Source organism: Telmatherina bonti (genome assembly GCF_933228915.1).
Source record: "Telmatherina bonti genome assembly, chromosome: 8".
NCBI lineage: Eukaryota > Metazoa > Chordata > Actinopteri > Atheriniformes > Telmatherinidae > Telmatherina > Telmatherina bonti.
The window spans coordinates 28,613,448-28,637,792 of record NC_136626.1 but is presented as its reverse complement, the minus strand read 5'-3'; the positions used below and the strand labels follow the sequence as shown (position 1 = coordinate 28,637,792).

At 37.5% G+C, this 24,345-nt stretch overlaps 2 protein-coding genes across 2 annotated transcripts in view; both read left to right on the top strand.

The window, feature by feature from the left end:
- Positions 1–11,155, top strand: part of LOC306759939 (uncharacterized protein) — a gene marked incomplete at both ends in the record, with an annotated part of 14,251 nt that extends 3,096 nt beyond the window's left edge. Inside the window, 15 exons of the mRNA XM_079245688.1 lie at positions 1–161; positions 307–483; positions 567–705; positions 853–1,040; positions 2,030–2,171; positions 3,773–3,931; positions 5,607–5,827; positions 6,724–6,886; positions 6,997–7,146; positions 7,476–7,636; positions 8,302–8,478; positions 8,809–8,947; positions 9,095–9,282; positions 10,603–10,744; positions 10,980–11,155. The exon at positions 1–161 is cut by the window's left edge and continues 6 nt beyond it. Of these exons, the coding sequence (XP_079101814.1) occupies positions 1–161; positions 307–483; positions 567–705; positions 853–1,040; positions 2,030–2,171; positions 3,773–3,931; positions 5,607–5,827; positions 6,724–6,886; positions 6,997–7,146; positions 7,476–7,636; positions 8,302–8,478; positions 8,809–8,947; positions 9,095–9,282; positions 10,603–10,744; positions 10,980–11,155 (2,483 nt within the window). The remainder of the gene's footprint in view (positions 162–306; positions 484–566; positions 706–852; positions 1,041–2,029; positions 2,172–3,772; positions 3,932–5,606; positions 5,828–6,723; positions 6,887–6,996; positions 7,147–7,475; positions 7,637–8,301; positions 8,479–8,808; positions 8,948–9,094; positions 9,283–10,602; positions 10,745–10,979) is intronic.
- Positions 11,156–13,409: 2,254 nt separating this feature from the next.
- LOC306759572 (cytochrome P450 2J4-like) lies at positions 13,410–23,015 on the top strand (the record flags this gene model as incomplete). Its single annotated transcript, XM_079245252.1, has 9 exons — positions 13,410–13,610; positions 16,982–17,144; positions 17,249–17,398; positions 17,614–17,774; positions 20,377–20,553; positions 20,646–20,784; positions 20,934–21,121; positions 21,458–21,599; positions 22,500–23,015. The coding sequence occupies 9 exons, from the start codon at positions 13,410–13,412 to the stop codon at positions 22,673–22,675; spliced, it is 1,497 nt and encodes a 498-aa protein (XP_079101378.1). The 3' UTR covers positions 22,676–23,015.
- Between the last annotated feature and the right edge of the window lie 1,330 nt (positions 23,016–24,345).

The following is a 24,345-nucleotide window of genomic DNA, read 5'->3' as shown; positions in this document are numbered from 1 at the left end:
CTTTTAATGGTCAGACATGCATTAACAACGCTGTTTCCAACATCATCTGCTGCTTGGTGTTTGGGAATCGATTTGAGTACACTGACAACCAGTACCTGTCTATCCTTCAGGGCTTTAATGACATTGTGCGCTTACAAGCAGGTTACGACTTACGACTGTTGGTAAGAATTATTTAATGTATTAAAGGTAGAAATGCTTGATGTGGCTACTATCTACACACCCCAGGTGTGAAGTTGAAACTAAGTGAATTACAGTTACAATAATCAGACTGTGAGAGAATCTAGCATCTGTCTCCATGCTCTGTAGATTTACAACACAATTCCTTGGCTGATGAAGAGGATACCTGGACCTCATCAGGAAATATTTCGTGTCATACAGAGGATTATTGACTTTATTGAACTGAAAATCAAAGAACACAGAGAGGACCTTGACCCATCATCTCCAAGAGACTACATCGACTCCTTCCTTATCGAGATGGAAAAGGTAAGTGCTGCCACCTTTTTGTCCCCATTTTTTTCTAATCTAAATATATTAAATTCTTACATCTGACTTCTGTTAGCTGACAGACACAGGACCAAGACTCTAGTTTTAACCTCGGCAGTTTGTGTTTTTGCACCCTGGATCTGTTCTTTGCTGGAACTGAAACGACCACAACTACTCTACACTGGGGGCTGCTTTACATGATCAACTATCCTGACATACAAGGTGAGTGTATGAGTAAATCTGCCTACGGGATTTTCTTGTAAGAATTTTCCTGTAACTTTACACTGTCAGCGGCCTCTACATGTCAGTCTTTTCTGTCATCCATGCATCACATAAACGCACATGTTGTCCTGTTTTCTCTGTGTGCAGAGAAAGTCCAGGCTGAGATCGATGCTGTGGTTGGTTCATCCAGACAGATCTCTGTGTCTGACAGAGAAAACATGCCCTACACTGATGCTGTCATTCATGAGATTCAGAGAATGGGTGACATCCTCCCTCTAAATGTTCTCCACATGGCAAACAAAGACACCATGCTGGATAATTACAATATCCCAAAGGTAAAAAAAAAACAAAAAAAAACAACAAATTCACAGGAATCACATCGCAATTAAGAAATACATAGCTAGTAATACTAAGTACTTATTATAATTCATTTGAAATATAGTGTCTGGATGTTTATAAACAAGTAAGAACACCCTAATGGAGTAATGCTGTAGTGACTGATATCTTTTAACTAGCAAGAACCTATTTAACCCTACTCTAAACACTTCACATCAAATAAACTGTGATCATGGAAAGGATGTTACTTGCTAGGAAGGGTCAAATTATTGATCTGCATCAAGTAAACTAAAGAACATGAGATTTATCATAAAAAATGGGTAAGAAATTGTATCATAGAGTATATTATTAAAACCTAGCAAGATCGCGAAGAAGTGTCATCTTCAAGGGGAACATTTTGGTTTGAGAATAATCTAAATGTTTTATGATTTTGTTGAAATCAGGTTGAAGAAAATGAACAGAAGAACTTGTGATTTTTCACAGTAATGAAGCCAGCTGCACTGAGGAGTTATAGCTTCTGTCGAAGTGGCAGCTTCTTAACCAGCCAAGTTTATTATAAACTTTTGTATTTTAATTTGTCAATCTTTAGGAAATTCAAGGTGATATATTTATTATTTAAAAAGTCAAGATGAAAAGTTATATTTCAATTGTTTTGCGTTCATAAAATTCTTTATTACTTCCGTCAAGCAGATGATGTTTTACCTGGCATTTATCTGTTTGTCTGTTAGTGTTTAAGATAACTAAAAAAAATTATGGACTTTCATGAAATTTTCAGGAGTTGTTGGAAATGTGAAAAGGAAGAACAGATTTAATTTCTGCAGTAATTCAGATCACCGTTTGGATCCAGGAATTTTTTTTAAAAGGATTCTTTAACATTGCGTTTGGCGGAGGTTTGCACTGTCCGAGTGCTTTTCTAGTTTAACAAATATAATTCTGCTAAGAAAAGTAATAGAAAAAATGTCATCTTTTAACTGTGTGTTTTCTTCAGGGCACTATGATTATACCTTCACTTCACTCGGTCCTACATGACAAACAAATCTGGGAGACTCCAAACAGATTCAACCCTCAGCATTTTCTGGACCAAGATGGTAAATTTAGGAAGAGAGAAGCCTTCATCCCCTTCTCTGCAGGTTAGTCAGACATTATAAACCTCCTCAGGTCAGTTTTGTGTCTTTTGTAGGAAGAGCTTTGAATAAAAACATGATAAACTTGGTTGGGCATGTGCTATTTGTTTGTATTTATTTCAAAAAGATATTTATGTATGAGAGTGGACAGCACATTTAGCTTTTTTCAATATTAAATTGAACTGCATCTAGATTTTAAGCTGTTTTTCTGTGTAATAATTGAAACTTTAATTTTTGTATTTCAAATATCAAGTGCTAAAATTCTGGTTATTTTTAGCTTCCTATTACCACACATCCACATGGACATCACACTTTTAGTGTTTGGAGGAGGTTCATATGCAGAACATTATGTTTCACTTGAACCAATGAAGATCACAATATTTAAAGTCAATATGTATATGTGTTAACTGCATCAGCCACCAACCCTGTTTTGGTTTTGAATTAATCACTGTGCAAAAGATGTGCATTTTTAGCTCCTAAAAGACTTGAAAAGAACATTATTGTGTATTTTTCTGTTGCATATTTTTTCTGTTGAATCTGGAATTAATAAAACAAACACAACTTTCTTTTCAGTACTGGTAAAAAAAAAAAAAAAGCCACAAACACAGTGAAATCCAGCTTATCTTAACAACAGCTAAGTATTTGTTTGGCATTCAATCTTACATCAAATGATTTCTGCAGTCAGATGGTATTAGTTCAGGCGTAAGACAGAAAAAAACCATGATGGCATTGTCTTTATGGACCAAGAGGTTAAGGCGTGAGTACTGAAAACATACTTTTTACAGAAACTAAATCACTTGTGTCCCACAGACTGAAACCAAAACAACTAACCAAAAAAGATGTTTTCTTATTACTGTCATCTTAAATACAGCCTTTAGTTTACATTTTAATGTTAATCTCTGCATATTGCAGTAGTAACGTCCCATGAGGGGTCTTTTAACCTTTTAAAGCCCAACCTTAGAACCACTGGGCAGAAAAGTTTTTAAAATCTGAAGTCTTTACTTGTCCCTTTAACAAAGTTTAATTTTTTCACAATTTACTTTTGGTATTTTCACTATTTATAACCAATGTGATTGGTCAAAATTATTGCAGCGTAATCCTCTGCCTTCTGATGCCCACCAGGGGGCAGGAGACCAATATTCTATGGTGTACAACAGTGTTTTGAGTAGAATTTCTACCCTTGAGTAATGCAAAATGTATCAGAAACCGTATGTATCAAATATAATACATTTGGCTTCAGGGTTAACACAGGACCTGAGAGTTGTATCTCTGAGCTCTGAGGGAAAGCACGTTGATGTTGCCTCTGGATATTAAAGTTTTTTCCTTTTTTTTAAAAAAAAAAAAAGAGTAAAGGAATCTTTGTTTCAAAGACCCATTTCAAGCCTTTAGTCCTGGTGTAAAAATAATATCACTGTACATATGGAATATAAAAATGCATGTCTGACTGGCAAACTAAACCCCTTTGACTGAAACAGTGGGGGGGGGGGGGGGAGATTATCAAATCATTGTCTGTGATACTGTTTATATCAGTACACAAATAGTATTTATTTAAACATCCTTTCTTGAACATAATATGAATTTAATGAAAAACACTTTTGTGTTCTCAGGTAAGCGTGCCTGTCTCGGAGAACAGCTGGCCAGGATGGAGTTATTCCTCTTTTTCACCTCCCTCCTGCAGAGATTTTCATTCTCTGCACCAGCAGGACAGCAGCCCAGTTTGGAGTTCATATTGGGAGGCACCCGAGGTCCCAAGCCGTACCTTGTTTGTGCAAAACCACGTTAAACATTCAGTCAACCCAAATTAAGACTCTCAGAAGTCCGCAAGATTTATTTAGCTATAAATAAAACCAAACAAACCTTTTTAAGAAACACTGATGTTAACGATGTTCCTAGTAAATTTGGTTTAAATGCCTGAATGCCTCAGTCAGGTACTGTGTTGTGATTGTGGTGTTTATGTGACTGCATTATTTACAAGAGATAGATGGTTTCCATGCCTTTCTAAATAAATTTGGAATCAATCATTTAATTTCTGTTTATTTGGACAGCTTGATATTTGTGAATAAATTATAAACTGTTACAGAAAAATTTAATCAAACAAGGTTTAGAAATGGTAAATGGACTCTACTCATACAGCACTTTTGCAGTTATGTTGACCACTCAAAGCGCTTTACACTGCATGTCAGTCACCCATTCACACACTCATACCCCCATAGACACATCATAAGGCAATGACAGGAGGTTTAGTATCTTGCCTAAAAACACTACACTGGCATGTAGTCAGGGGAAGCCCGAAATCAGTCCAGCGACCCTCCGGTTGGTAGTCTTCTTCCTGAGCCACAGCTGCTCCCAGTGCAGGTATAACTGATGGTCCTTTGATTGCAGAAACAACTTAAGTGACCAAATCAGCAGCTTTAAAAAAAAAAAAAAAAAAAAAACACTGACGAAAAAGATGGATAATAAACAATAGACAGATATTAATATAAACTCAGGCTATTAATATCTGAAAAAATAAATCGTATTTCTATTCAAAACAGTACTATTCAGAACAGATGTAAAATTAAATTATATGTTTAGGTCATTAAACTAACAGCTAATAACAGACATTAATACCTGACTGTCAGTAAGGCAGACTGCGTTGTGGCTTCACTGTGGTCACAGATCAGCTCCTGCTCTGGATGCAGCATGAACCTGGATTCTGCATGAAGACCAGGTTTCTTCTGGTTTCCTGTTCTTTTGGATGGGAGGGAGGCTGACACAACAGCTGCTGCCGCTAGAAGTGTAAACTATACATGTTACTCACTAAAAGTCTTCAACAACACCAGAAAACATCACTAGACTGGTTGATAATTGTTTTTCTTAAATGGCGTCACCAGCAGGCTCGGAACAGTTGGGCCAAAGTGCTACGTTTAGTGTGTATCAGTGTAATAGTGTACAAGGAAATAGTGCACGGACAAATGTTCCACTAATAAATGTAATGATTTTTTTTTTTTTTTAATTTATTAATTTATTTTTTTAATGCGTTCATTTTTCTGTAATTTATAAGCCGCATTTAACGTGTTAAAGTCCCACTCAGAAAATACATGAAGGTACAGCTCAGCGTGGGGTTGGAGATCGAGACAAAGGCAGTTCGACGCACACACACACACACACACACACACACAATCCCACAGCCGTCAGTCTCACACACGCACACACATCACCTTTCCCCGGCCGTAAACGCTTCTCCTGGAGTATGAATTGACTAAAGCAAACTAGCTTTCTTCTTCTTCTTCTTCTTCATGCAGCCTTGAAAAAAAAGAAAAAGCTCTTCCTTCCTGCTTGTTGTGTAACAGGTTTTAATATGGCAAAGCACAGTGAATCTTATCTTGACATGCGATAAACATTTAGTCCTCCATCAACTTGACTAGTTCCGCAATTAGAACCGCATATTAATTCATTTAGCAGAACAAAAGAAAGAAAGAATGGAGGCTATATTTTATGTTCTGGCCTTAGAGTGGATAGACAGCACGAGTATTTTGATTTTTTTATTCGTCTTTCTGCTGTTGACTGATATTTTGAAGCACAGAGTGCCAGCAAACTTTCCTCCAGGACCCTTGCCTCTTCCTTTCATTGGGAACGTTTTTCATGTTGATCCTTCAAGACTTCATCTGCAGTTTACAGAGGTAAAAGTTTCAACTTCATCATATACATGCATACATATATATATATATATATATATATATAGGCCTATACATAATTCTTATATGAGTGTGAGTGTGTGTGGATGTTACAATTATAGTAGATTAATTTTTACTTTCAACCAAAAACATATAGATTATTACATTTGGACATGAGATGTTTCAAAGGCAATATTTCAAAGCGGTAGTTTGAACGAGATCATCAGGGAAACAGATCATTACCTAATTCGCACGTGGGTGGATGAACTGGACTTTAACTTATGTTCTCTTTACTGGAGGAAAAGGCCATTTGAGCGTAGAAATCTTTTGCCTGAGATGTTAATCAGTTTATGCCAGCCTTTCATGTTGCTTCTGCTGATAGCTTTTATACCTTTTGACTCATTTGCACCACTCCTGAAAAATATCTTGTGCAAAGGTTAGATCCTCAAACAAGGCATGTTTGGAAAAAGGCTCACATGCAGCAAACATTAAAATTTTAACATTTGTAACTTTTTGTCAGATAATCATTTTCTGTCAGCTTCATATGACTGTCTAACCTGAAAAGACATTTACAGACTTTGTTTAACACGTTTTCAATCCTCTCAATTCCAATTTTATAAAAATGCCATTACTAGAGAGGTGTTAACTTGAAAGGCAGATAGTTACTTGGCCCTTAAAGTCCATGGGTTTATGACCGTGTGGTTTCTTCATGGAGCTGTGCTTTAAACACCTGTTTGTGTTGGCAGGTGTTCAATCAGAGCCTGGCATTGATATGGAACACAACAGACAAGTTCATTATATTTTAAACTAAAAACTCACCCACATCGAGCTAGGTTTGATTTTAAATCAGACGCCTCAGTAAGTTTGTCACCTTTTTGTTAAATTTTTGTGTATGTGTTCAGTTTGCAGAAAAATATGGCAACATTTTCAGCCTCCGTCTCTTTGGTGGAAGGATTGTGATCATTAATGGCTACAAGCATGTGAAAGAAGCTTTGATCCAACGAGGAGAAGACATAGCGGATCGTCCCAGCATACCGTTGTTTGAAACCTTCCAGGGAAATAAAGGTGTTGCTTTTTTCTCTTTATATCTGCAGTTAAACCATGTTCTAAAAAGACCAGCAGCAAAACTGATCCTCAAATAACTCAAATCCCATATTATTATGTGTTTCGAAAAGGAATTGTACCTTCCAATGGTTACCAGTGGAAACAGCAGAGGAGATTTGCTCTTCACACGATGAGAAATTTTGGTCTGGGGAAGAAGACTCTGGAGCGAGCCACCCAGCATGAGAGCCAGTATCTCACAGATGTTTTTACACATCAGCGAGGCATGAAAAACGTGCATCTTTTTATTTTTTATCATCACAGATTATTATTAGTATTAACTGTGCATTTATGATATGACTATGCTGCCTTTATGCCCTCTAACAAAAAGGCACTTTAACTTTATAGCATAAGCAGCAATATGACAACAGTTTTATGTTAATTTAGCATAACTGTTCTCTTATTAGAGGTGGAGTAACTAATCATTTCGGAAAACGTAAATTAAAACGATGCTAAGTTTTTAAGCTTATGAGGAAGTAAATATAATAAGCTTATTTGATTTGTTTTGGCCCTTACTTGTTCTTACCAACTTGTTCTTTCTCATATTGTACAGGCCAACCCTTTGATGCCCACTGGATGATAAACAACGCTGTGTCCAATATCATTTGCTGTTTAGTGTTTGGGTATCGATTTGAGTACACTGACATGCAGTTCCAGACTATTCTTAAGAGCTTCAATGAGGCAGTGTGTTTAGAGGGAACCATGTCGGTACAGGTGAGCCTCCTCTGTAAATACACTGCACCAGCAGTAATGAATGAATGAATTATTTATTTAAATAAATATTTATGCAGAACATCTTAACGTGAAGTGTTATTATATTATAAGATTATAATATATTTCTCAAAGATGTCCTCTTTATATCTGTAAATGAGGGGACTTTTAGTTGTGTCTTCTGATCAGGTCTCAGTTTAGTTACATGTTGAAGACCAATGAGTGACTCATCAGATGCAAGTATATGGAGACCTCACCATCATGATCGTCTACTTCATACCGCTGTTTTACCTGAAAAAATCCAGCCAGACCCTGCCTGAGAACACACAAAACTTTTTTTAGATGTGTTCCTGCCATTAACTTAAACTGCGCTACTATTTTACATGAAGTGATAAAAATGTGTCAGTGTGAATATGGGACATGTTGTTTATGTTCATCAGAGGATGTTAATACATTTTGGGAAATTACTGCATTCTCTATTTATTTATTTACATTTTAACACAGCGCCCAACCATTTTTTTTTTTTTTTTTTTGGATAGTGGTTGCAGACAGTTATTTGAATGCATAAATCCTTATCAGTATAATTACATTTTTTAAAAGTAGCTACAACCAGACAGAAATATTTAAAGCATTTCAGGACTGCTGTGACAACTCTTCCTGCTCTGTAGATGTACAACACAATGCCCTGGCTGATGAAGAGGCTGCCTGGAGCTCATCAGAGGATATTCACTCTATATCAGAGTATAATTGAATTCATAAAAATCAAGATCAAAGAACACAGAGAGAACCTCGATGTCTCATCTCCAAGAGATTTCATTGACGCCTACCTTATAGAGATGGAAAAGGTACGTGTTGTATTTTTTATGTGTTTGTCCTACATATGTAGGCACAGTTGTATCACAGCATGAAAATCTTTTCATATATTAACTGGTGCTTCTGTGTGAAGTTCATGTCCCTGATCATATATGGGTGTTTTTCCATGGACCCCAAAGCTAAAAGTAGTTCCTCTTAACTAACATAGGTGTAACTTTAATGTTTTGTCTTTTCCTGTGTCTCCCATGTTCTTGAACAGTTAAAGCTTTTAGGCTCAACCTAAACAGGATATTGAAAATCACTGAATAAACAGACAAATGATTCAACTTTCATTTACTTTTTGTTACTTATGTCTCCTACAGAACGAAGACAAAGATTCTGGTTTTGATCTCATTAATTTATGTTTTTGCACCCTGGACCTCTTTATCGCTGGAACTGAAACTACAACCATCACTTTGCTTTGGGGGCTGCTATACATGATGTACTACTCAGACATACAGGGTATATGCAAGACCAGTATCTGTCATGCCTGTGTTTCTTAAAAAGCATAAGCACTGTTACTTTTTAACATCAGTGGTCTCCAAGTTTCCACTGAATAATCTGTGCATAGCACAGACTCACATTTGGTCCTGTTTTCTCTGTGTGCAGAGAAAGTCCAGGCTGAGATCGATGCTGTGGTTGGTTCATCCAGACAGGTCTCCATGTCCGACAGAGAAAACATGCCCTACACTGATGCTGTCATTCATGAGATACAGAGAATGGGCAATATCGCCCCACTCAACTTGTTCCATATGACAAACAAGGACATTACCCTGGATAAGTACACAATCCCAAAGGTACAAGTCCATGTTGATATTTCCAGCTAATTTCCACCTTGGCTTTATTTTTATAGCACTAATTTATTGCACTTTATAGCACTAATTCACAATGTAGTCATGTCAACCCACTTTACAGACATAATCCATACAGGCAATTCAGTGAGATTGAATTAAAACAAAAGTCTGTTTATGTAAAAAATCAATTTCCCAGCAAGGAAAACCAATGGGCTGCGTCAAATATTTTCTTCAGGCCAATCTCTCATCCTGAGCATGTGTGGTTAGCAGTGTAAAACAAACAAACAAACAAAACTCCTTTTAACATTGAACAAAAGCCTTGGGCAAACCCCAGCTCTGGGAGGGCGGCCATCGTCCCTGATTGGTTGTGGATGGAGAGGACAGCAGGATCAACAAGCAACAACTCTGATGCACCGATACTGCTTGTTGCGTTGTCTTTTAGCGCCATGTGTTCATATGTTAGTCAACTTGAACAGATAAACAGTTTACAAGTTCGAGAAGGTTTTTTTGCGGTGTCTTTTGAACTTCACTTTAAACAGGTATCACTTGCTTGGATTTACAGACAGTTGCTACTTTTACAGTACTGTACGCTATAATGTAGTGTACAGTACAAAACTCTAGAGTGATTTTTATAATGGATTCCACAAGTCTGTCTTTCTGTATCACCTGTACTACACTGATTATTTTTATTGTATTTGAACTGGCTGGACCCTGAACAAAGTCAACAAGGTGATGGAGAGTAAATGTCAGTGACTTTGATTGTGCAATAAAATGCTTTTTTTTGTATAATGACTACTGAAAGTAGATATCACTTTGACAATGATTTGAGTTTTTTTTTTACTGTTTTGTTTTTCTTTCTTTCTTTTACTAAATACATTTACAGGAAAAAATGTTCTGAATGCTGCCTCATGAATCATTTTTAATAATTAGTAAAAGTATAATGCCCTGCGATGGACTGGCGAGCTGTCCAGGGTGTACCCTGCCTGTCGCCCAAAGCCGGCTGGGATAGGCTCCAGCTTCCCCGCGACCCTGAATTGGAATAAGCGGTTCGGAAAATGAATGAATGAATGAATAAAAGTATAACAATTCATTTTAAGGTGAATGTAATTTTGGTTGCTGTGTGTGTAACACAGGATAGCTGATTTCGAGGGGATGGTTTGACTTTGACGGAAAAGTCTGTTACTTTAGTTTGGAGCTTTGAATCTGTATTCAAGGTTTTGAGACAAATAGGAGGATATATTAACAAGTTATTAACATGTAAAATTATATTTCTTTTTTTTTTATTATTATTAATATAAATTCTAATAAGTGGTGTGTTTTCAGGGGACCATGATCCTTCCGACTCTAGACTCTGTGCTACATGATGAGACAATGTGGGAAACTCCAAACACCTTTAACCCTCAACACTTTCTGGATCAAGATGGTAAATTTAGGAGGAGAGAGGCATTCCTTCCTTTTTCTGCAGGTGGGTTGTAAAATCCCTTTAATACTAATCTTTAACTAAACAACAGCAAGAAACAAAATAGAAAATATACAGTTCTGGTTTAACTAGTTTAGTTGTGTCACAATTTAAATAATCAATATTTTAAAATCAGTAAGTGGTCATATGGTTTGTGTCAGAGCTGCAGTAAAACATTCTGCGATGAAAATTACCGTTTTAAATTGTGTAGATGAAATTATGTGTGGTTTTATGTTCTCAGGTAAACGAGTGTGTCCTGGGGAACAACTGGCTAAGATGGAGTTATTCCTCTTTTTCACTTCCCTTCTCCAGAGATTTTCATTCTCAGCACCAGCAGGAGAACAGCCCAGTCTGGAGTTCAGCTTGGGAGGTCTTCGCAATCCCAAACCCTACCGTCTCTGTGCCGTATCGCGTTAAACTGTCACTCATCCTAAATGAGTCTAAAAGAGTCTCCCTCAGCAGTTACCCATGATGTGTCTTCACATTCACAGAGCTCTAATTAAATCTTGTCTGGAGAGTAATTCCTTCATACTCTGCATTTTATAAAATAAGACAGTCTTTTGTTCTTCTTCACAATAAGATGGTAAAAGTTGCTAAGTAAACAATAAAAGAGACAATTCATTCATTCATTTTCTGAACCGCTTAATCCACTTCAGGGTTTTTAAACATTTCATATCTTCAACATTTGCACAGAGAAATGATCTCCCAAAACTCCAAAATGATCTCCTAAAAGTCTCAAAAGAGACTTTTTGGTGATTGATTTTTACATGGGGTAGTTTATGTTGAGTTGTAAGAAATTGTAATGCCATGCAGTTTGTTCTTAAGAAATAAAAATATAAAGAGAAAAAATTTAAACGTGACCTAAAAAATGTTGCTATTTGTCTTTCAGTTGCATTCTTACAGTTGAAGGGATAAGTTATAATCAATTATGTCAAATTTGGTACAGAACTAAATTAAAACTTTTATAATTTGTATTTTGGTGCTTTGTTATGGGAAAAGTGGTGAAATACTTATAGTTAGAAAGAAAGCAACAACCAAGAAGCAACCAAAGAAAGTGTTGTGGATGACAACTGTGCAGGATCTGTATGACATGCAGAATGAACCTCCTTAAGGCTTTATTTAGAGTCTGAAAACTTACTTCATGGATTATTTGTAAAATGAAAAGAGACTGACAAATGCTCATTTAGTCTAGCAGAAAGGAAAGTCAACTACTTACATAATTTTATGCTTACTTGGTGGTCAGCATCATGTCCTGTCAGCAAAATACAGTATTATTTGTCCTATGCCTTGTTTGGTCACTGGATTTCTATTTCAGAGACGGGAATGAAAGCAATAATACTGAACTATTTTTCCCACACTGACACCTCATAAGAACGGTTAATTTGTCGTCTGTCCTGCATCCTGTTTCTTTTTTGTGCTCCAGCAAGTGAAAGCTAGTCCATTGCTGACATTTATCTTATCTCTGCCTTCTCTCTCTTTCTTTCCCTCACTTCCTCCGATGATTACTTCTTTGTTTCTTTGCTTAATTAGCCATATGTAGCCAGTTGTCAAATGCAGGTTTTCAGCCTTGAGACTGCAGGGCAATGATGGCTGTGCATGATGTTTCCATCAAAATATGTGAGAAGCATTAAGGGCTAAGGTCAAACAGGTGTGTATTATTGTTATAAAGAGTAAATTACTCATGGTTTCCACCTGCTTTACAACAACTTGTCCAACACTGTCCCCTTGTGGGAATTCAGGGTGCATTTTTATACCAAGTCCTAATTGACATTTATTGGTTACTGTTGTTTTCAAACCAAAAGCACTTCTGGCCAAATCTCAAACACATGTGACCACAACTCCCTCACAGCTGTCATCTTCTATATTGAACAATTCAAAGCTGAACACACACGTTTCTGATGATGCATTCAGACCAAGTGTACATTCAAAGTGTAACATGACATGGATGTTCAAAATTATGCCAACCAACTCTGAAATCCAGCTGAGAGAGATCGAAAACATATTGATGGAATGAGCAGTTTTTCTAATGACCATGTTATCTGACAGAACAGAAGGAGCATGAAACAAGTGTACAGGGTTGCTTTGGAGCACAACTCTGCAAGAGTCAAAGGTGTGACATTGTATGTTCAGGATAACTGGAACATACATACAACAGTACAACCCTATATTAATAAACCTGCTGTTACTCTTGGTTAGCAGTTACAGTTGCTACTTTTGTAGTACTATCAACTGCAATAAAATGTACAGTACAAAAATCTGGAGTGAATTTATTGTAAATAGAGTACATAGAAGTCTGCCTTTTCTGTCCCACTGTCTACACTGAACTACTTTTGATCTATTTAATATAGTTCTGGAACTACAAATATCTCTCTCTCTCTCTCTCTCTCTCTCTCTCTCTCTCTCTCTCTATATATATATATATATATATATATATATATATATATATATAGATAGATAGATAGATAGATAGATAGATAGATAGATATATGCAGTTTGAATGGTGAACAAATTTGTGATAGAATATTTGTGTTGAAAACAGTGATTTCCACAGTGATTTCATTAGTTTCACATGATTCACATCAAATCATTTTTAATCATATGCTTTTACTTTGAACACAAGATGTGGAACTTCCATCACGTGACCGATCTTTGATTGTTGTACAGCAAAGACATGGAGGCAATACTCGGTGAGCTTGGCTTGGGATGGATAGACAGCAGAAGTATTTTCATATTTCTCTTTGTTTTTCTCTTGTTGAGTGATGTTTTGAGAAACAGACGGCCAAGAAACTTCCCCCCCGGACCGTGGGCTGTTCCTTTTATAGGCGACCTTCATCGCATCCAACCTGCCAGACTTCACATACTTCTCAAAGAGGTACGAGTCTTCACTGGACTAAAAGTACCCTAAGTACTACTATTTCCTCACATAACCAAGGCAGAGGTTATAGGCGTCGGTTTGTCTGTCGGTCTGTGTCTGTTTGTCTAAAATTATTGATAGATTTTGATTACATTTTCAGGTAATGCTTGAAATGGAATAAGTAGGCTAGTGAGTAGATTTCGGGGGTGATCCGGATCCCCACCAGGATTCAGAAAGTTTTAAGACGATTGTCAATCAAGATAGTGATGGCTTTTACCATGAAAGGTTTTAACTAAGTTTGCTTCCGATTCGCAGCTTCCGCGTTATGTCCAAAGGACAATTCCACTGAATTTTTGGGAAATGAGCCCAATTTAGTGTAAGTCAAACACTACAATACTTAGACTCTTCAAATCTGAAGTAAAATATTATACACTGTGTTTAGATTCAATAAAATAAAGTTTCTGATTTGTGAAAATCTAAATTAAGCTACTTGTATTATTATTTTTTAAACATCTGGACCACTTTAGAAACAAGTCCTGAACTCTTAAAACCTGTACTGAAATCACATTTACAGTATCTGGATTTATAAAAACACAATTTTTTAATATGTAAGGGAAAGCACATTTATTTGTACAGCGCCTCTCATTTAGAGTACAAGACCATTCAAAGTGCTTTATATAAAACATTGAAAGCATTACAAATGGTGTAAAGAAGGATAAAAAGACATCAACAAATCACACAAAAAACTAATCGTAAATTAAACTAAAATAATTCAAAACAAGACTGGTCAAACGTTACCATGCAAATTTCATGCATAAGTGAATGAGGAAAGAAATGTCTTTAATCTGGATTTAAGAAGTATATGTTGAAAGTTTAATCTCTGCTGACAGTTTGTTCACTAGTTTGCAGCATATCAGCTTCTCCATGTTTAGTCTGGACTCTGGTCTGGATTTGTTGATCTGAGTCTTTGGCTCTAAGAGCTCTCCTTGGTTTAGATTCTCTGAACATATCATAGATGTATTCTGGGATTTGTAAACAATCAGCAGGATTTTAAAATCTATCCTGTGACTGACTGGAAGCCAGCGTAAAGATGTTAAAACTGACGTGATGTTTCAGACCTCTTAGGTCTATATAAAGCTCAAGCATCAGGATTTGGATGATGCTCTTTTTAGGAAGTCAAGTTGAAAGACTGTTACAGTAATCCAGGCTGCTGGAGATGATTGAGACTGCCATTTGCTCAGATTCTTTGTTCAATCTTAATTTTATTTTTAAAAATATCAAATATGTTATTATATTTTTGTTTTTAAACAACAAATAATAAAAAAATTAAAAAAAGCTTAGGACAAAAACCTCAAACTAAACAAAAGTTTTAAAAAAAGAAGAAAAAAAAACAAAATATAAATTATTAAATAGCTGGGTCACCACTTTTCCCATGAATAATACAATAAAAGTTTCAAAGAGGGATTGCCCTCATAGGGGACAAAAAACAGTCACAACAACAAAAGAGAAGAAGTCTGTCATCAGTGATTCTCCAAATAGCGTTCATTTACAGCATCAATTGTTCCAGTGTTGCAGGAGAGAAAGCTGTTTTCTGCGTGGTCATTTAATTTTTCTTGCCACCCCGTTATCTCAAACAGAAAAAAAACATTTCAGACTAAACTAGACAAATTGTTCATTATGGTGACATCCATTTTTTCAAAGTTGATGCAACTGGAATGCTAACTTGGTCATCTACTCTCGACCGACATAGCTGGAACGCACCATGACTTTAGCATCATCTTTTAACTCAAACAAAATGTCCACAGTCATTGGCAAAAAAAACAAAAAAACAAACTACAATGCCTTTGTCGAGGTCTGCATGAGTACTTCTAATTACCTATCAGTCTTTACTAAACAAAAAATATCATAATTATTAGTAACTGTTACAAACATTGAGATGAAGAACTAAGGGGAAAAGAAAACTGAAGATGTTAAGATGAAGATGTCTTTTTATGCATTCCCAAATCATATTTTAGGTAAGCAAGCTGGGGACAAATCCTGCTAGACAAAATGAAATATCAAGGTGGTAATGCAACATGTACAGGAAATGGATTTAAGTACAAAACATTATCAGTCCCAAGATTAGATCTGCTTTACCTCTTGTGATTTCTGTACATTCATCAACATGATAAAAAGAATGGAAAAACATTACAACTACATGCCAGTTCAGCATTCTCTGTATTAGATGTATGTTGATGGTGAATTTTCAGGCTCTTCCTTTTCCAAAATAAATAACATTTTATCAACACTTGAGTTAGTTAAGAAACCAACCAGTAGACCATACACCAAATTCCAACATGTAGTCGACTGTAAGATTATGCAATTAGCACATCACAGATTAGAGTCCTTAAAGTGGAACTGTTATGTGCATTTAAGGCTAATTTATTTTTATTTCTGAGCCCAGAAGGGCTGGGATTGATCGAGTTATTGTCACAAATGGCTTTATTTACTTCAGACCGACCCTCTCCGTAGGCTGTCAGATCAGCCTGTGGGCAAAACGAGTGGATTGAGACGCTTCCGCATTAAGCCCCGCCTCCCGCCACTGCACTACATCGGGAGCGCGCATTGTAACATCTCATAAACAGAAGGATTAGGCTAATATGAACTCAATAAAAAACACAAAATACAATGTCAACACATAGCATACAGCCCTACATGTTGGAACCTGAATCAGACCCAGAAAACGAAGTGGAAAACAGCAACCCACAGCAACGAATGCAGCAGGTTGTCTCTCTTTGGTAAACTCACCAGCCATCGTTGGAAATAACTTTATCCCACGTTTTCCACCCGCCTGATGTATTTGTACATGCCCTTGTTAACCAGTACAAGGTAACCACTCACCGAACCTTATCCCCCGGGACGTCACAAGGATATCCAAGTAGAAAAAACTCTCTGAAACGACATGTTTTTCGTTGCCATGGAAACCGAACAGAGAGCATGCTGGAACTCAAACTCAAACTCAAACATGCGTTTAGGTGATAAAAAACAGTGCCGTTCACATGTCTGATGAGGATTCAACACTGTAACACTGTAGAAAGCTCAGACAACTAGAAATACCATAATAGGACTCCTTTAACTAATATCACTTTAATGATTCCAGCAACTGGTTTCATCACTTTGTTGACAGACAGTGATTAAAAGAAGAGAGGGATGCTAAACAATCATCCTTTTCTAACTGTTTCAACATGTGTTGCTTTTATCAAGTTTAAAATCAGCCAATATTTTAAGTCTCAGCTTCAGCATTTGATTATTTGTTTATGTTCTCATACAGCATTCCAACTCGTTTGGATAAAGTGTTTTAGATCACCTCTGTGATAGAGAATGTCTTTCTTTCTGCTATTTGTGTTCAGTTTGCAGAGAAATATGGCCACATTTTCAGTCTTCAACTCTTTGGTAGAAGGATTGTTGTCATTTGTGGTTACAAGCATGTGAAGGAAGCTCTGATCCAAAGAGGGGAAGACTTCACAGATCGGCCCAGTGTGCCATTGCTTGAAAAAACATTTGGGAATAAAGGTGGTGTTTGTTGAGTTTATGTCAAACACTTGGTGTTTACTAAGATCTACAACTTTAGACTCTAAGGAATTCCAAGTAATTGTTTTGTTTTGTTTTCCCAAAAGGTCTTGTGATGTCAAATGGCAACTTATGGAAGCAGCAGAGGAGATTTGCTCTTCATACCCTCAGAAACTTTGGTCTGGGGAAGAAATCCCTAGAAATATTCATCCAGCAGGAGTGCCAATATCTGACAGAGACTTTTACAGATCAACAAGGCAAAGGAAAAAAAAAACATCATGACACATTGTGCTTCTTTTATATTTATTGTTCAATCTTTATTTATCCTTCCTACCCTGACATCTCATGCATTGGGTTAGAAACCTAAGACTGTGCTTCAAGAACCTTAGTGCATGGTCAAAACTATGTATAGCTATTCACAAATTTGATGCTTTACACTTGAAACTTTTCCCCCCCTTTCTTTATTTTTCAGGTAAACCTTTTAATGCTCTGTCTCTGATAAACAAAGCTGTGTCCAACATCATCTGCTGTTTGGTGTTTGGGAATCGATTTGAAAACACTGACAAGGACTACCAGTCCATTCTTCAAAACTTTGATGAGATGATGCGTTTACAGGGATGTTTTTCTGTAATGGTGAGTCCTTATTCTCAAAATATAGCATCCAATATTCTCATTTAAATAACAAAATAAATATATTTAAGACCTCCCAACAGCTGAATTAAAGGACTATGGTTTCATGGTTTCCAACACTCCTCCCAAAGACTCCACAAGGATGTGTTCATGCTGCATAAAAACAGTCAGCTCGGGCTCCTTCCCCGCCAGATCCACCTCCCTTGAGCTAGCGTCTGCAGCTCAAGGGAGATGGATCAGACCACTAAAGTCTTCACCTTCGGCTACCGCACAACTCACATTGCATATAAACTCTGTGGCCCCTCCCACAGGTGGAGAGACCACAGTTGTGGGGTTACATCAAGGCCGCCTTAATGGACAGGCTAAAAAATCTAATTGTTATGTAACTGGTAAGTTCTGCTGTCAATCAGAATCATGTCATTTGAGGGTGCTGATTGATACTAATGAACCCCCCTGTGTGCAAACTCAGAATGCAAAGCCCAACTCTTTGACATGGATGCGTAGTGGCGCATGTTGTCACACGGGCACAGCTAAAGCCGAATCTGTTATGTTCCCAGTCTGCGTATGTATTCTCGAACTTTCTGTGGGGCTGAACCACACTTTGCAGGAGATTTACTGAAAGTGTAAATGGGCGGTAGGTGCAAACGTGTTGTAGACTTATTCATTCATTTTCCTAAACGCTTAGTCCGAGGGTCACGAAGAAGCTGGAGCCTATCCCAGCAGTCTTAGGGTGAAAGGCAGGGTACACCCAGGACAGCTTGCCAGTCCATTGCAGGGCCACACAGAGACAAACAACCACTCACACTCACTCCAAGGGGCAATTTTAGAGTAACCAATTAACCTAACATCCATGTCTTTGGACGGTGGGAGGAAGCCGGAGTACATGCAAACTCCCCACAGAAAGGCCACTGTTCAAGCCTTGGCCCAGCCGAGGCTGTTGAGGATCGAACCAGCAACCTTCTTTCTGTGAGGCCCCAGTGCTAACCACTATTCCCCCATGCAGCCATGTTGTAGACTTGCTGTTTAAATAAGGGCTTGCATGTGACGTGGTTTGCAGCTGGCAAGTTTGGAGAAAGCAAAGAAATCTGACTGACACACAAATAAACGCAGTATGGGAGCAAATTTATGAAGAAGTTAATGCTGTTGGTTAAATGCGAAAAGGGAATGACATAACTGTAACAGGTGTGCATGACTCCTCTCCATATTCATCCTGAGTTTTTCCAAAAGCCCTAAAATGCTAGAAAAGCTACCTGTTTTGATGATTGTTTCCTCGTCCATCCCACAAATCTTCACAGAAGGGTGAAGAACGCATTTTCTGTGTCTCTTTGTTTTAGTCTCTCCTTCTTGGGACAATAACTGCAACCATGTGCGGGGATAACACACACAGCCTGTCTGAACGTCCTTTTGAAACGTGTTAAATATAGACACAGTTCCTATCAGCAACACTGCTCCCAGGTTTAATAGATCCCATTGTGTGTGTTGTCATAATATATATACATTTTCTCCTCCCAACGCACACAGAACAGGCCGTGAACGCCCCATATTAAACATTATGGTAGATGTACCAACAGTCGCGCTGTTTTTGCGCACCAATAAAGACACAACCCTCAATGCACGCTGCTAATAAATCAGCTTGTAATTTTCTTTTACAAGCTGTTTGCGAATGGTGTTACATCAAGTCAGCTCTATCTTGCCATGTTGACACTTAAAACAGGCAGTTTATGGTACTTTTCAATCATGTGTTCATTTTCATTAGAACGGGCCTTTGGGAGATGACTTAGACTGGTCCACTACACACTTACTGGGCAGAAATGGAACTGATGGCTTGTCAAAAATAAAATTAAACAGAAACTTTCTTAAATCATCTTTCAGCCTCAAACTGGGTAACATTGTCAGTAATCCTTACACTTATGATCATTGACACCCTTTATAATTTGGACATAATGAAGCTTTTTGTGCAAAATAGACCAGAAGAAAGTGTTTCCTAAAAGGACAGTGCAGTGTTTACTGAAAGCATCTGCAGGTTTTCACATGTTGTGGCTGCAGTGTCTGAAAAGTAATGATAAACTATTTCTGTTTAGGAAGCATGACTTGTCAGGGTTGTTTGATCTGTTGCTGCTGTTATTAATTAATTAATTATTGTATTCAATAATGTTCATTATGGTCATGTTATTTATATGTTAATACAACTAAATAAAGAAAACCTCAATGTAAACCTAGATATTATTTTCTATAATGAGACTTGGAACATTTGGAGGGCGGGACAGGGCCGACAGAACTTCTCACCCTAGGCGGCCCAGGGTTACATGTTTCTCTTTTAGACCAAGTCCGACTTGGCCTCGTGGGCAAAAGGTTTGGCTAGGCGTGTGAATCTGTGCCCCCGCCTAGGCCTGGCTTCAGAGGGGGGCCCTGGTTACCCATGTCTGGGTGACATAACTTAGCTTAGGAGTCAACTGAGCTGTGCTTTGTCTGGTCCCTCTTCTAAAGACTTGTTTGTCATGGGTGATCCAACCAGGGGCATGACCCAGAACATGCCTGCAGAACAGATCCATCCATCACAATAAGGGGAAAACTCTCATAAGATTATTGTCCTGAATCTCTATAGATGTACAACACAATGCCCTGGTTGATGAAGTGGCTGCCTGGAGCTCATCAGACAACATTCGTTCTCATACAGAGGATTGTTGACTTCATAAAAATCAAGATCAAAGATCACCAGGAAACTCTTGACCCATCATCACCAAGAGACTACATCGACTCCTTCCTCATTGAGATGGGAGAGGTAAACTCTTTATTGTGCCTCTCATTGGTCTAGTCCTTTGGCATTTTTACTTCACTATGAGAACACTCTTTCCTTCTTCTTGTGTCTGATAGAAGGAAGATGAAGTTTCTGGTTTTGATCGAAACAATTTGTGTTTCTGCGCCATGGACCTGTTTGGTGCTGGAACTGAAACGACCACAACTACTTTACACTGGGGTCTGCTCTACATGATTTACTATCCCAGCATACAAGGTGTGTGTGAGAGTAATGGTCTGTTGTTGCCAGCAGTCCGACACTGATCCGTCCAACGTTACAAGAAAATTGCATGACATGTGCAGTTTAACTGTCAGTCAGCATGCAGCCGAGTGACTTAAATGTTGTCCTGTTTTCTCTGTGTGCAGAGAAAGTCCAGGCTGAGATCGATGCTGTGGTTGGTTCATCCAGACAGGTCTCCATGTCTGACAGAGAAAACATGCCCTACACTGATGCTGTCATTCATGAGATTCAGAGAATGGCAAACATTTTCCCCTTCAACGTGTTCCACATGACAAACAAGGACACCACACTCGATAAGTATACTATCCCAAAGGTACAAAACCACAAGTAAAACTTAATCATTTTGGTTGCCATCATGCACTCATTGAAATACCATAAAATGTTATTGTGATGTTGGAGGATATTTCAATTTTTATAAAATAAAAAAAAGTTATACAATAGTTTATGATCAGTACTAAAAGTTTTTCTTTGATGATTGGTGTAAAGAATTCAATGAGGTTCTATGATATTACTGATGAGCCTGCAGAGGCATTTTTTTATGTCCAGTGAATTATACAAATGTGTTTCTTCGGCCAATAAAGGGTTCCGATATACTTGCTTAGAAAATATATTACATAATTAACATACTTTTCTTGTGTCATTTCTCTAGGGTACAATGGTATTCCCAACACTTGGCTCCGTCCTACATGATGAGTTGATGTGGGAGACGCCACACTCCTTCAACCCTCAACATTTTTTGGACCAAGATGGTAAATTTAGGAAGAGAGAAGCCTTCATGCCTTTCTCTGCAGGTTAGTAACATGTTGCAGTCATTCAGTATTTTTTCCAGCCAGATCATGGCAGCAGTAAAACTTGCTGGTATGGTGATAACTAGGAAGCCTTCAAACAGATATCCTAAAAATTGATTTTCCAACATTTACTCCATACTGAATTTGTATTTATTTACATTTAGTTATTTGTTCATGTTATGATATTAATATTTTGATATAATTAGCAAATTTTCATCTCTTCCGGCAGCAAATATTTAGAATCAAGAATAAAGAATAGATATTTGAGCTAACAACGTCCAGATATCCATTGTCTCACAGTTACAAATGAAAGAATCCAATCTGCCGATGCTGAAGTGGTTTTGTTTTAGCTTTAGTTAGGCAATTGTTATGACAATAACCACAACAGAGAAACGAGAAATGCAAAAACTTGACATTTCTGTCCTTTCCCAATTTAAGTACTGTTTGATCATTTGAACTTGAGAAACTTGTAACTGACCTCTTGCTGGAAGTCATACCCCTGAAGGCTGCAGGCAAGGTGATCTGGGTCATTTTAGACTTTTATGAGGTTGTCTTGCCGTTTTGTAATGGCTTTTTTTTAAATGGCGAGGATTTGACTGTTCTCTCAAACTGGACAGATATTTCAACTCCACATCATTTCATGTTAGAAGTCAAAAATGCTGACAATTTATTTTGTGTATATATATATATATATATATATATATATATATATATATATATATATATATATATATATATATATATATATATATATATATATATATATATGTATGTATATGTATAGTGTGTGTGTGTAATCCATATATGTAATATGCTCTGTCACTGTCTATATTGTCATAGAACTGCATCAATATTCTCTAATCAAAGGGATCATTTTTCATCAAAGGTCTATTTTATTCTTAGGTAAGCGGGGGTGTGCAGGGGAGCAGCTGGCCAGGATGGAGTTATTCCTCTTTTTCACCACTCTCCTTCAGAGGTTCACATTCTCAGCATCTCCTGGAGAGCAGCCCAGTTTGGAGTTCAAAATGGGAACCAATCGCTGTCCCAAACCTTACCGCCTCTGTGCCGTACCACGTTAAACTTCCAACCATCCCAAACTAAAAATGTCAGATTATCAAAAGTAAGTTATGATAAACGTGGAGAAGAGAAATTAATGGAAAAAAAACATGAAACACTTGACTCAAATGTGTCAGGGATTTATGCCGTCTCTTAGCCTAATCTGACTCCCAACAAAGCATTTTTTAACCTATGATGTTATTTTGTGACATACACTGGTCGGCTGGTAGGCTGGTAAAGCATTGAGGCTTCCTTTCATTTTGTGTGGAAATTGACTGAAACCTTGGGGCTTCCTTTTGAGGAGAAATAGTGACATCTGTAATGTAATCTGTAAAAGTTGTAAATTGACTATTTAGACTTTCCAACAATGTATAATAAATAACTGGTAAGATTAAAGAGGAGAAATAATCAACCTTTGATCCATTTTTTAAAATGCTTAGTCCAATTCAGAGTTGCAGGAAGCTGGAGCCTTTCCCAGCAATTATTGGACGAGAAGCAGGGTACATCCTGGACAGGTCGCCGCTCCATCATAGAGAGAAAAACAACCATTCATCCTCACTTCTGGGGGCAATTTAGAGTAACCAATCAATCGAACATGCATGAGGGAGGGAGCCAGAGTACCCACACATGGAACATGCAAACTTCACACAGAAAGCTTCCATTCGAACCTCACCCAAGCTGAGGCTCAAACCTGCAAACTCTTGCTGTGAGGCCACAGTGCTGACCGCTATGCCACCATGCAGCTGAAATAATCAACCAGGCCCAAATTTCCTTACTTTGTGCTCAAGTGAAAATTCAGGTTATGATGTCAATGAGCTTTTTCTCAGTGTATTACAGACTGAAGATAGAACAACAAATTAGAAAAGCATCGAGTTACAACAACTCCATGCAGGAAATCTTATGGATTGTGGAAGCTGGAGACGAGGAAGTAGGAACCAAATGCAGGACTGAAACGCAGAGGAAGATGTACTTTTAATCAAACAAAAGCCACAGATATGACTATTGTGTGCCCACACACAATAAAAGACACTCATTAGATTTGCTGATTTTGAAGGGTTTGAATGTTCCCAATGTTTCTGTGGGTGATGTTTCTTTGTGTGAGCATTTCTTTGTTTTCTTTGACAACAGAATCCCTTTTCACACACATTTCAATGGAGGTAATTGCAAAATGCTGAAAACATTTGAGATCTTTAAACCAGGTCTTTTCTTTAACACCTTCTCTGTCAGAGGGCTCAGTCAATGATCTTGTCACCAGTTTCATTGGTAAAATGTCAGATATTATGGATCGTATTGTTCCCATAAGCTTAAGGCTGTCTCTGGAAGAAAAAAAGTCTCCATAAACTAGTGAAAAATTGGAAAGACATTGGAAAGGCAAGTGCAGAAGGATTAAAACAAACTACAGATTCATTGTGAAATGTATTATAGAAACTGCACTCTTAAAATTTACAACTGAGGAGTGCAAGAAAGTCCTCTTTTTCTGACATTATTATCAAAACCCATCATAATTCTTGGGCATTATTCACTACAGTTGCAGTCGCTAGCAGGTTCAGGAAAAATACTTTGTTTACTGAAAGCCAGTTTAAACACCATGACAGATTTTTATCCCATTAACAGCAAACATCTGGGGGATATCTTACGTCAGCTGACCTTCCTGCTGTTTGCACATCCTGCTTGCAGATTTTTTTTTTTTTAA